The sequence below is a fragment of the Squalius cephalus genome, assembly GCF_949319135.1.
Source record: "Squalius cephalus genome assembly, chromosome: 2".
NCBI classification, from domain to species: Eukaryota; Metazoa; Chordata; class Actinopteri; order Cypriniformes; family Leuciscidae; genus Squalius; species Squalius cephalus.
The window spans coordinates 44,850,667-44,864,316 of record NC_137123.1 but is presented as its reverse complement, the minus strand read 5'-3'; the positions used below and the strand labels follow the sequence as shown (position 1 = coordinate 44,864,316).

The 13,650-nt window shown below is 45.0% G+C and overlaps 1 protein-coding gene across 3 annotated transcripts in view; it reads right to left on the bottom strand.

Annotated features, from left to right (window-relative positions):
* Positions 1 to 13,650, bottom strand: part of cntln (centlein, centrosomal protein) — a 175,123-nt gene that overhangs the window by 47,330 nt on the left and 114,143 nt on the right. For all 3 annotated transcript variants that reach the window (XM_079863540.1, XM_079863542.1, XM_079863541.1), the window contains exon 13: positions 3,128 to 3,213. In XM_079863540.1, the coding sequence (XP_079719666.1) occupies positions 3,128 to 3,213 (86 nt within the window). The remainder of the gene's footprint in view (positions 1 to 3,127; positions 3,214 to 13,650) is intronic.

Genomic DNA, 13,650 nt, shown 5'->3' with positions numbered 1-13,650 from the left:
AAAAACATCACCAATATGCATTTCAATGCATAGGTAAAACCTTTATGGGCACATATGAAACGCATGTGGCCCAAACTGGCCAAAACAGTCATTCTGACTGTCACGGGAAAAGAATATGAAAATATATTAAACTGATTTAGTAACCAATATTTGTTTTAGTGAGCAAAAATATCATGCTGTAAAATTACAATGAAACTATCATGCTGTTAAATCATAATGAGAGTATTCTCCACTAAGCGGGCTAACTTGGGTTGTTTTGGGGGCAAACAGCGTGAATCAATTTCACTGACGCTTGTGGATCAGTTACTTACAGTCAACACAGGTAATCTCTACCTTCCATGTGCAGCTCCCGCACACAACCTTATGACATTTGTCACAAGTGTCCTTTGTTTTGTTTTTCTTGCAGTTTCTCCGCAACTGGCACTGCCTTCTCCTTCCCATCTGCTCTTGCCTGGGTTCTGGCTCTCGCACCATCAGTTGTGTAGCTTTTGCTCTCATGTGGTTGGAGCGAAGTTCATTTGCAAGTTTCATTATGAAGTTTCTCTGTGACATCCTCTCATTGGTGCATTTCTTGAACAGGATGGAAGCATTTATTGCAGCCAGGTCAAGGATATTATAAAACACAGCCACTGGCCAACTACGTTTGGGTGCTTTCACTGAGTATTTCCTCGCCATTTGATCTACCACATCAACTCTGACCTTGGTTCTGTTGTAGTATGTGATTGTCTCTGGTTTAGCTTTTTGGCCAATTTTGATGGCAACAGCTGTGTGGACAGTGCTGAGAATGCAGACGTTTTTCCTTGCTTTGCACTGATAGACTGTTAGCGTTGCATTGTCACTTTTCAGCACATCTGTGGTGAACAGCGGCCTTTGCTCCTTTACGCATGGGGGAGCTCTCGTCTGCTTTTGTTTATTGTGCCAACCAGGCTGGTTTTCTTGGCCTGTAGTGCCTTGGCCAGTTCGAGGGAAGTAAAAAAGTTGTCAGTGGTGATGTTCCTCCCCTTCCCCAGGTAAGGCTCAACCATTTTCAACACCACAATGTCTCCTAGTCATTGACCTGGCCTCCGTGTCTCGTCTTTACCCAGATATAGCGCACCGTTCAACATATATTTGGTATCGACGTCAGCAGCGAGCCAGAACTTCATACCAAATTTATCAGGTTTGTTTGCTATATACTGGATGAAGCTGCACCTTGCTTTTGTCGGGAAGAGCTGCTCATCAACAGTTATGTCGGCACCAGGCTGGTGGCAAGTGATGCTGTTCTGGATGAATCTCTCCCAAACCTCGGTCATCAGGGCAAACTTGTTATCTTGCAGGCGTGTGCGTCTGGTCTCCTTTTTGTCGAAACGCAGGAATCGCATGATTTTTTGGAATCTATTTCGGGACATGGTCTCCTTGAAAAATGCATAGCCCCAGTCGGCTGACCAAAAGTTCGCCAAGTCCATGCTTTTACCACCCTGCGCCCCACGAATGTAGACTAGAGCAATGAAGGCCTTTAGTTCATCCACTGTCATTTCCCATGAGCTGTCCTCCTTGACTCTGTGTGCCTCAGCCACGGTGCATCATCAACTAAACATAGAAGCGGTGAGGGCATCTTCAATGTTGCGCTTGGCGTGCGCTGTGGGCCTTGGAGCTGCTGTCATGACATTTTTCCTTTGTCGCCTTCCTCTGTTTTCACCCGACTGTATAACAGTCCACACTGTGCCGTCTTTCGCTGTTTCATGCCGCTCTGCTATAGGTGGATTTAGTTGGACGGCTTCACCCAGTGCTGGGCTGAGTGCTCTTGTGGTTGGCACAACACGCACAGCTGATGATCCAGGATTTTGCACTGTCGCCAAGAAATTATAGCGTAATTAGTGTTTTATTTCATGAAATATCTATTTTATCAGGGCTAATATTAGCCTATGTATGGGCTAAGAAACTCACAAGATCGTATAAAGATCACAGCCTAACGTACCTGGAACATTAGCAGATGGAATGACAGCAGATGCAGAATTGTTAGTGTCCAGCCGTTTTTTTTTACACAGGGGAATTATCTCTGAATCATTCTCTGAATCACTCTTAGAGCCAGTGTCAGATGAACTTTTAAGAGACCAGGAGACATCACTATCGGAACTATCGGAACCTGCTCCTCATCAAGGCTCTGAAGCATGGCTAAAGCCTCTGTGGCAGTCATTCTTTTTGCTGACATTGTTCTGATATTCTCTTTTCAATTTTTCAATTTGGTTTTAGCTCAAAGCTAAAGCTAGATTTCAGCTTTGCAATAGACTAAACAAACAACTAGAATAAATTGTTGCTAGGCAACGGTGATGCATCATCAAGAGCGGGAAAAAGGAGCAAAACGGTCTGTAATGCATACGGTCAGTATGACTGTTATGGCCATTCAAGGAAGAAATACACAAAACTCTTTTGTGTCTTGTAATTTTAATAAAATAACAATGATAGAATAAAATATAGACACATTTAGGAAAAGTCAGGGTCCTATAGTTAAATGGGTTTTATTTCAACAAAGTTATTACATTGCATAATTTTAAAACAGTCAAAATGACTGCCTTGTTAGTTCTAATGTTAAATGAGAATTAGAAATGTTGCTTTGGTAACTAACTGCAATAAAATATGTTTAAAATAAAATTCTTATTTATTTACTCACTTTCATGTAGTTTAAAACCTGTGACTTTCTTTCTTCCTCTACATTTTCTGTTATGCAAAATATCTTTTTTTTTTAATGTTTTATGTTCCACAGAAGAGAAAGTCACAGGATTGGAACAATATGAGGAAGTAAATTACACAATTTTTATTTGTGTATACTACGTCTTTATGTTGAAATACTAAAATTACTAAAACTAAAGCTGAAATAAAAAGTTAATTAAAGCTAAATAGAAATATAAAAAATTTAAAAATGAAATTGACAAATCTTAAATATTATAATCTTAAAATTAAAAATTGCAAATCTTAAACTAAAATTCAAAAGGAGAACTGAAATATAAAAATAAAGGCCAATATTAATAAATACTATAAATATAAATACTACAACACTGGTCAACAGCTGTATATGATGTGGCAGAGAAAGATGAGTAATGCCTGTGATGTGTGTAAGTTTGTTTGGACAGTGTGATGTGTGTGATACCTTGCATTTCCTCCTGTCGACACTCTTTTATGTCTTGAGCTGCAACTGTGTCCAAGGCTGCATTTAGTTTCTCCTCCAGATTAGCGCTAAACATATCAAACAGATTCAGGAATGACCACAGTCAAGTTATTTAGATTGACTATATTAGCAATACAACAAAAAATATTACTTATTTCAATTTAAATATCACTTCTAAAATTTATATAATAGATTTTTCTCTCATGTATGCTGCAAATTATTTTCATACATAGGCTACATCTCAGGTATGTACTAATTTAAAGAATAAGCTATTGAAGTACAGTCCATTTACTGACCACAAACCCAAAGCATAATTGAGTTCAATCAGGAAACTCAAATGCCCCCTCACAATTGTATCACAATCGGATTGCGCTTGACCACAATAAAAGCCAGTTGTAATAACATCAAAAGACACATTGTGATTGGATGACTAATACTTTTTGTCCACTTTTTCTTATAATCCCCATTCACATGGTTTACTGAGGGGTTAGTAAAGACAGAAAACAAAAGAAAAGCATTTTCATGTATCCATCTATGTTTTTAAAATGGAAAATAACAGTTAATGCAAACCCTCATGTATGCAAGTAGCGATTTGCTCAGGCTCTATCTGATCATACCGGAGACAAGACACATGAAAGTGTAAATACAGTCTGGCCCAAAAAGCATCCAGTTAAGAAAAACATGACAGGTGTAAAGGAGGCCATAATGTTACTATGTTACTTGACAACTATGGCCATTTTGGTGCATGAATGTACTCATTAATTCTTATTCTAGACTGTGAATGCAGTAAGTTTCTGTCAAAGTGCGTTAAGCCACTACTTTTGAAACTTCCTCTTTTACCTTTAAATCACTTCAACTCTGACACCATCCAAATCTCTCCCCCACTGAGATGAAGATATAAAAAGAAACCCCGCTAATTAAATAGCTCTTAATTCACCAAGAAATCAAAGTGCTAAGTGACAAGAAACATAAAACCCCTGGCTGGGGTGTGAGGATTTCTTTTCACCTAGACTGAGAAGGGATTGGGGTGGGGTGCAGGGGGATATGAACAGACAAGTAGTGAATCTAAACCCAATTAAGAACCACCAATTAGCTGTATGGGTTCTGGAGACTAATTAAAAGGGGCAAAAAGAGGCACTTTCAAGTTATTATTAGGACCCAAAAGAAGCCTGTTGAGGATTTGGGTAGGCCCGAGGGAGACATCTGCACCTGAAACACACACCTAGTTCCCCTCCCATTTGTTCTAGTGCAGTGGTAGAGGAACCTCTGCTGAATTGCAGTGGCTTAGTTCATCATAGTGTAACTACTAGCAAAGAACTCTGGGTAATACTCCAGTTGAATCACAACAAGGGACCCAGTTTGTTTTTGTTTTGTTTTTTTTTCGCTAAGAAATGATCCACTTACAAATTGAGATTTCTAATCACCATGTTTCACCTATTTTGGTATAAAACCTGTGCTTCTAAAATCAACTCCTTGTCGTATTGTGCTAGAGTGCAGCATTTATAAGCAGCAGTGCAAGGTGGTTTATTAGCATTCCAGCTGTGGAGATCAGCTGTAGGTCTCTCATGACCCCACCAGCCACTCTAGAAAAACAGTTACTACAGCTTCTCTTTTAATAGATCTCTTTTCAACACCATAGATATATATAATATGTATATATAATTTTTTATATATATATAAAAAAAATGTAGATGGCGTGAAACTCGCCTCTATCAATCCCCTCTGCTTTCCAGTCCCTGTGTGTCTTTGAGTGAGTACATCATTTGAATAACAGATGTTTATTAGTAGGCCCCTCTCTAGAGCTTGTTGTATACATTTCAGTATAGATAAAAAAAAAAAAAAAAAGTGGAGATGGAAGAAGGAGAAAAGTGTAGACTGAAGGAGAAGAATAAGTAAAAAAAAACACTGTGATTGGATATTCTCTGAAAGAACACGAGGAAGTGATGATGATACATGTTAAAGGTCCATCATATCTTTTTGCTGTCATAGTCACAGGCCTTAGAGCAATAACATTTAACAAATATATTTTCATTATTTCTTTTCTCTTTTAAGCTAGGACAGTGAGAACAGAGAAAAACAGTAATGCAAAATTCAAACAAGGCTTAGACAGCTTTCAGATTCTCTGCACCTGAATCAATGGCATAACACACTGCAGCTGGTTGCTGGCCACTATTTGCACAACATCAAAGGCTACATGGTACTGTACAACATAGCTTGAAAGACATTGAGAAGAAAATTGGTATAGGGCATCATGCATATTTACTGTTAATGTATCAACTACTGAAATTTTGGTATTGTGACACAAGTTATTATTTCATTGATTTGATTTTAGCATGGATGAAAGCTGTCTTGACCAATCAGCATCCAGGATGACTTTTTTTTTTAAAGAATGTATGATGAAGGATCGTTTAAATTATTGAAACATAATGCACAATTGAAGTGTAACAGGTCATTGCGCTTCACATTGTGGCCGTTACACCTTGTGTGTGCATTATTTTTCAATAGTTGAATAGACCAGAGCCAATTATTCCTCTTATACTACGGTTCCCACATCTCAAGACATTATTCCTATGTTTTATTGCAAGACGCCGGCACGATCACTTGCATTTTTTTCCTGAAAACAGATTGTGAACGGAACGTTATTTGAGCACTTTCTATATATAATTTAATCAGTTTAAATAACAGATTATTTTCATCCTATTAAGAGAAACCATATAAAGTTGACCGTTTAGTCACTGGTTTAATTTACTGACAATAAACGATTTTGAGACAAAAACATCTGACTGTAGGCCTACATGAATCATTACATATCAGAAAATCACTGGTCACTGCACTGGTGATTTTGGTTAGACATGTACACATAATCCGTACATATCAAACGATCTGTGACAAAGCAATAGTGACACAGTAAAAACATTTTTAATCACATAAGTGTGTTGCGCTGTTCCTGTTAGATCCAATATGGAAGACACAACTTTTTTTTTTTTCAGGCTCCCTGTAAATCCAATGCAGCTACTGTGTTTTTCCACAATCTGGCACTGAACAACATTTTGCACTCAAAGGCATGTTTATTGCTTAGTTGCTCAATCCAGTGTTAGCGTCACATCTGTTATTTACCTACTTCTACTTGTTGTGCTCGAATCAGTGGGTGGGGCTACTGAACTTTAGGGTTTGTGATGTCACCAACCTGGGAAGAAGCTGTGGTCCCTACCAGTCATTTGTTGTAGTGTTTAAAAATCGATTTCTGTAAAAGAAAATATCTCCCTTTGCATTGAACTTTTAGTGTCGTAACTTTGCAGATGTTGTTTATGCTCAAACAGCAACATTACACACTAACTGAAGTTAAAAAAGTGAAATCATAATCAAGGGCCCCTTTAACAATCTGGAACACACAGACGAAGGTACCTCGACAATAATTAAAGCACAAAGGTTTGCTCCCCTGAGCTTAACCTTGTTGTAAATGTGTCTGTATGTCTTCTGCCTCTGGCCCAGAACTTGGCATGAAGAATCAGGACATGCTGTAATTGTTACTGTCTAACAAGACGAAGACTCTGAATGTAGTGTTTTGTTAATGTCTCTTTCCTCACAGACTGGAGGCTCAGAATGTGGTCGTATTTGTTGCTGCCTCACAAGCGGTATACTCAAGAGCATGGAATCTGTTTCAGTCTCATCTTTGCAGGCTGGAGACTCAGGACGGCATATCTATCCCTAAATGGGAGACTGAGAATTATATATTGCCTATTGTCTCACCGGATGGGAGACTCAGAACATGGGTGTATCTGTTAATGTCTCACTGGATGATCCAGAGACTCAGAACAAGGAATGTCTGTTGAAAGGGTACATTTATCCCTTTCCGATGAAGAGATTGCAATTGGGCACTTCTCAATTCCAGTGCTGTGATTGGCTGTTGGCATCAGAGGGAGCACACACAGTGAGGCCCACCCTTCTTTCCCCTGTGGAACTCATTTGCATAAAGCAGTTAGAAGTCTTTAAAGTGTCTTTTAAGTTTTACCAATGCATTTCTCACTTTCCAAACCAACACCAGAATACCTTTGCCAATGTTCTAAACAAATAGAGTCCAAACAAGATGGGAAAAGATTGAACTGCCATACATGCATAACAGCTGAATTTGTGTAAGATGTTGCACTACAAATAGCCGTGACTGAGAATACTTATTTTCTCTGAATAAGTATGAAATGGAAGAGTGTAGTTTACATCAGTTTTAAGGATTCCAAACATAGTTATGAATGGATTGGATGGATCATTGTGGCCTCCCTCTGTTTCAGCCACTGCGCTTGCATCCACTAACATTGTTTTCTATGAAATTACAATTGGGTGAAGTCATATGAAACTGCAATGCGGTTGACAGACCTGGAACTACTTCACACTCAAAATCAAGCATTTAACAGTCCCGTGGTATAAAATTTGCTAATGTGTTCTGCATACCGTGGCTTCTAGAAAGACAATAAATGTAATGACTTGATTGGATTGTTATTTGTTAATAGAGGCAATCTCATGTGACTGACAGGTTGCCGGAAGGGAAGGATTATTACCCAGCCCTTGCACCGGTGCACACATCACAGGGATCCAGATTGCGGCCATTTTTCCATTTTCGGGGTTGCTTAATGAAATGGTAAATTTTATATCTGCAAATGACTCAGATGAACTGTAATAAAGCGCACGCTTTCCCTTCCATTACTGCCGTGACCAGTAATGTTAGGCCAAGCGCTCCGGAGACTGTAAGCTGGATCACGAACAGTTGGGAAAGATCCATCCTCGAGTAACAACGGGAGTAAATGAAGACTGCTATGTTCATTCTTACATCTTATAGCAAAACACCTCAATCGCTTAAGAGACATTCTTGTCTACACCTGGCAGTGTCAGTCAACAGTCGTGGGAGGGGCCTGTGCAAATCTACGTCACTTTGCCCAGAATCTGAGACAATGCTTATGATTTCTGGGGATAAAAAAAAAAAAGCACTGGGTGGATTTTTATGATTATAGGGTGGTTGTGTACACACACTGCCAACACACATTTATGTTCTGAATTAATATGTAGACATTATGAATGACAATAAAGTACATTTTATCTCAACTCATCTCAACTCAAGCTCAGTGCTTTATTGTCAGCCCCCCATTGCTACAAAATCAGGGGCTGACGCCACTTTCTGTAGAGCTTAGTGGCACCGGTGTTAGTCTGCAGCCCTGTGACCTTAAAATAAAACTGCACATTGTAATTTCTGTAAGTTAAGTTTACCTATTACTAAGGCATCTGTCAGTAATACAGTCAAAATGGGGGAAATTGCAGGTTGATTTAAGGTGTGCCCCTAAAATTTCTGCTTGTGCTCCTAAAATTTTCAGTAAGGGGCTACAATGCTCCTAGTAAAAAAAGTTAGCCTCGAGCCCCACGTCATCATAGAAGAGAGTTGTTGCGAGGGAGAGTGGACGTTAATGATTTTGATCAAAGATTACGAGGACGCATGAATTTAAAAAAAATATGCACAGATTAATCATTTAACAAACTAGTAATTTTCTGTATAAGTGATTTATTGAATCATTCACTCAATTTATTTATTTTATAAACAGATTAATTCAAGAACGAAATAAGTGATTCTTGCTGTGTCCCAATTCATCTACTTATACTATGGTCTAAAATGATGTATTATTTTGTGTGTTGAATCCATGGATTGCTTTGTTCACAACTCCGCCCACTCAGAATCCCTGAATTACATAACTATATTATTAGCACAACTCATTGCCGCTAGTCTTAGCTTACTCTGCATTGAATGAGATGGCAATGAAAATAAACAGGCTTCCCTTTCAGTCACTCACGTTCTACGTAACGTCGACGTGACAACGTAATTGGGATCACTTCAGGGAGCCCTATCATCTTCGAGTGTCTACAGAACGAGCCAATGACCGTCGGCGTGCGTGAATCGCGTCACGCACCCCGCCCCGCAGTGTGGGAATAAACAGGAAGCGGGCGCACGCATGCATTGTCTTTCACTTCGGAGCCGAGCTTCCTGTTCATCTCTGAACTCTACGGACTGCTACTGAGTGTTGAAGACTCTCTAAATGGTGTTGGTGTGACTGCGCGTGCAGCGAGTGGCCACGAACATTTCTATGTTCAACAACTGCTGTTTTTACTGCAAGAGCTTGTGTCGGTTCGGTGGGCGTTTCCCTTGGTGTACACAGTACACAGCAGCCATTCCCTGGGTACCTCAGCACTGTGAGAGTTGTGGAAAGAGTATTTTTTCTTTTCTTTTTTCTTCACAAAAGAGCAACACAGGCGTGACACTGCATCCTTTTCAGGATGTCATTCCGCCTGTGCATTTCTGGATGCGGTCGTTCCCTGGCGCCAGCAGACGGCCACAATAGTTGCACTCGTGTTTGGGCATTCAGCACGCTGAGGCAGCTTTTGTGAATAGTTCATGTTCCCATTGCGGTTCCCCCGGTGCCTTTCTTTCCGGAGGTGCATGAGGAGCTCACCAAGTCGTGGTCGGCACCGTATAGTGCCAGACTACGGCCTATTGGCTCCTCCCTCCACACCACCCTCGACGGCGGAGCAGCCAAGGGGTATGTGGATCTCCCGCCGGTGGAGCGTGCCGTTGCAATGCAGCTGTGTCCAGCGTCCGCATCCTCTTGACGGGGGAATCCTCGCCTTTCGTCCAAGGCTTGTACATTTTCGTCTGGTCTATCGGCGAAGGCTTACAAAGCCTGTGGACAGGCTACTTCCGCCTTGCATGCCATGGCGCTCTTGCAGGTCCACCAGGCCAAGATGCTCATGGACATGCACAAGGGTGGTTCTGACCCAGAGCTCCTCCGGGAGCTCCATTCGGCAACTGACCTCGCCCTCCGGGCGACGAAAGAAACCGCATGATCCATTGGTCAGGCGATGTCCACCTTCGTGGCCCAGGAGCGCCACCTTTGGCTCAACCTGGCTGATATGAGAGACACCGATAAAAAATCGGTTCCTGGATGCCCATCTTTCCCAGGTTGGGTTGTTCGGTGGCGCAGTCGAGACCTTTGCCCAGTAGTTCTCGGCCGCCCAGAAGCAGACAGAGGCCATCCGACACATCCTGCACCGGCGGACCGCTGCTGCCCCCACCCATCCGCCGGCCGCAGACCCTCCGTTTGCTCATCGCCGAGGTCGACCTTCTGCGGCATCCTCCGCTCCCGCAAAACCTCAGCAGCAGCAACCACCTAGGTCTCAGCGTGGAGCAAGCTGCAGGAAGTCGACCCCGCCCCTCCAGGCCGCTGCCAAACCAGGAGGCAAGCGAAGGTGCAAACGATCCTGAGACGGGCGACCCAGAGGTGGATCAAACTGCTCTTCAGAAGATGGCGAAGGCGCCGCTCCTTCCCCCGGTGGAGGGCCAGGCGGAGAATCTTTTTTTTTCTGTTCCGTCACTGGCCACTCCCCACTCACTCTGCCCTTCGACGGAAGCAGGTATATGTTGCACCACATACTCAGACCCCACTCCGGGCTGCTATGCCGTTCGAGTTGGGTCCCTGCATTCCACCGCGCTGCCCCACCCTGGGTACATCTGTGGTGCCGTTGGTCCTGCTTGCATGGTGTCTGGGAGTCTGGCTAGTGCTCCCCAGCCCGACTCTCATCCGTACTATCAGACTCGGCTATGCGATTCAGTTAGCCTGGCGTCCCCCAGCCTTCAGGGCATTCAGTTCACCCATGTTCTGGCGGACAATACCCCTGTGCTCAGGGCAGAGATAGCAGTCCCACTGGCGAAGGACGCGATCGAGCCAGTCCCTCCAGCCAATATGAAGACCGGCTTCTACAGCCCAAGAAAGGTGGTGGGTTACAACCAATCTTGGACCTGCGTGTCCTGAACCGGTCCCTTCCCAGGCTGCCACTCATGATGCTTACGCAGAAATGCATTTTCAAGTGCATCCGCCCCCAAGATTGGATTGCAGTGATCGACCTGAAGGATATGTACTTTCACGTCTCGATTCTCCCTCGACACAGACCGTTTCTTCGCTTTGCGCTCGAGGGGCGGGCATATCAGTACAAAGTCTTACCCTTCGGGCAGGCCCTGTCGCCCCGTGTCTTCACGAAAGTCGCGGGGGCGGCCATTGCTCCCATGTGCGAGCGTGGTGTTTGTATCCTCAACTACCCAGTCGAGAGAGTAGTTGTGCATACACAGGGACAAGGTGCTCAGTCACCACAGCCACCTAGGGCTTCGGGTCAACTGGGAAAAGAGCAAACTCTTCCCTGGGCAGAGGATCTCTTTTCTCGGTATGGAGTTGGACTCGATCAACATGACAGCGCCTCACCGTGTCCAGTCAGTGTTGAACTGCGTGAGCTCGCTCAGACGCAGAACAGCGGCACCACTGAAACTTTTTCAGCGGCTCCTGGGGCATATGGCATCTGCAGCCGCGGTAACGCCGTTTGGATTGCTTCATATGAGGCCGCTCCAACATTGGCTCCACGATCGAGTCCCGAGATGGGCGTGGCAGAGCGGCATGTGTCGGGTCCAAGTGACCCAGCACTGTCGCCAAACTCTCAGCTTGTCGGACCCTTCGTTCCTGCGGGCAGGCGTTCCCCTAGAACATGTGACATGTGTGCCTCTGCCACCGGCTGGGGGGCCACGTGCAATGGGCATGCAGCTTCAGGTCTGTGGATGGGGCCTCAACTGCATTGGCACATTAACTGCCTCAAGTTGTTAGCAGTACATCTTGCGATGGGCAGCTTCAAAACGCCACAACTAGGCAAGCATGTACTGGTCCGTACGGACAGCACTGCGACCGTTGCAACCGTCAAAGTAGTCTACACTCCCGCCGCATGTCACAACTCGCCCGCCATCTCCTCTTTTGGAGTCAGAAGCATCTGAAGTCACTTTGTGCCGTTTGTATTCCGGGCCTACTCAACCGTGCAGCTGACGAGCTCTCACGGCAGCAGGTGCTACCGGGAGAATGATGACTCCACCCCCAGGTGGTCCAGCTGATTTGGAGGCGCTTCGGGACCATACAGATAGATCTGTTTGCCGCCCCGGACACGTCACACTGCCAGCTGTTTTACTCCCTGACCGAGGGGACCCTCGGCACGGATGCACTGGCACACAGCTGGCCCCAGGGTCTACGCAAATATGCGTTTCCCCCAGTGAGCCTTCTTGCACAGACCCTGTGCAAAGTCACGGAGGACGAGGAGCAGGTCTTGCTTGTTGCGCCGTATTGGCCAAACCGGACCTGGTTCCCGGAACTAGAGCTCCTCGCAACAGCCCCTCCCTGGCTCATTCCTCTGAGGGAGGACCTGCTCTCTCAGATATGGGGCACCCTATGGCACCCGCGTCCGGACCTCTGGAAACTCCATGTCTGGTCCCTGGACGGGACGCAGAGGTTCTAGGTGACCTAACAGGTTCCACTTCAACGCATAGAGGCGCCTCGTAGAGGGGGAGTGGTAGTTGACCCCAAGTGGTAGTTGACACCATCACTTCCCCTAGAGCCCCCTCTACGAGGCGCCTCTATGCGTTGAAGTGGAACCTGTTCGTTGACTGGTGTTCTTCTCACGAGGAGAACCCCCGAACTTGCTCGATCAGAGCCGTGCTTTCCTTCCTGCAAGAAGGGTTAAAGCGAAAGCTATCTCCCTCCACCCTTAAAGTGTATGTTGCCGCTATTGCCGCACATCACGATGCAGTTGAAGGTAAGTCGTTGGGAAAGCACGACCTGATCGTCAGGTCCCTGAGGGGGGCGAGGAGACTAAATCCGCCTAGCCCGCTCTCTATACCCTCTTGGGATTTGTGTCTGGTCTTTTCGGCACTTCAGAGACCACCTTTTAAGCCCTTGCAATCAGCTGAGTTAAAAATTCTGTCCTGTAAGACAGTACTCCTGGTTGCTTTGACCTCCATCAAGAGGGTAGGGGACCTGCACGCATTTTTAGTCGACTAATCGTGTCTAGAATTCGGCCCGGAAACATGCACAAGGTTCCTACCACTCCCTTCCAGGACCAGGTAGTGAACCTGCAAGCGCTGCCCCCGGAGACGGCAGACCCAGCCCTGGCTTTTCTCTGTCCCTTTCGCACTCTGCGTTTGTACGTGGGCAGAATGCAAAGCCTCAGGATCTCAGATTAGCTCTTCATCAGTTACGGAGGCCAGCAGAAGGGAAAGGCTGTCTCCAATCAGAGGATGGCCCACTGGATAGTGGATGCCATCGCCTTGGCTTACGAAGCCCAAGGCGTGCCCTGCCCGCCCCGGTTGAAAGCCCACTCCACTAGGGGTGTCGCTTCTTCACTGGTACACGGCGCCTCACTGACAGACATCTGTAGAGCTGCGGGCTGGGTGACACCTAACACGTTCGCTAGGTTTTATAGGCTACGTGTTGAGCTGGTTTCTTCCTGTGTGCTCGCTTCAACCAGCCGGTAACACCGAAGTTCCCACTCTAGTGTCGACTTGCTGCGCCACTCCCCTCCACATGGAACGGATACGTGTGCTTTTCTGCTCCAGTCGAGTTCCCCACTCAGGTGAACCCTGTGAGTTCCTCCGCACCCCCTCGGCC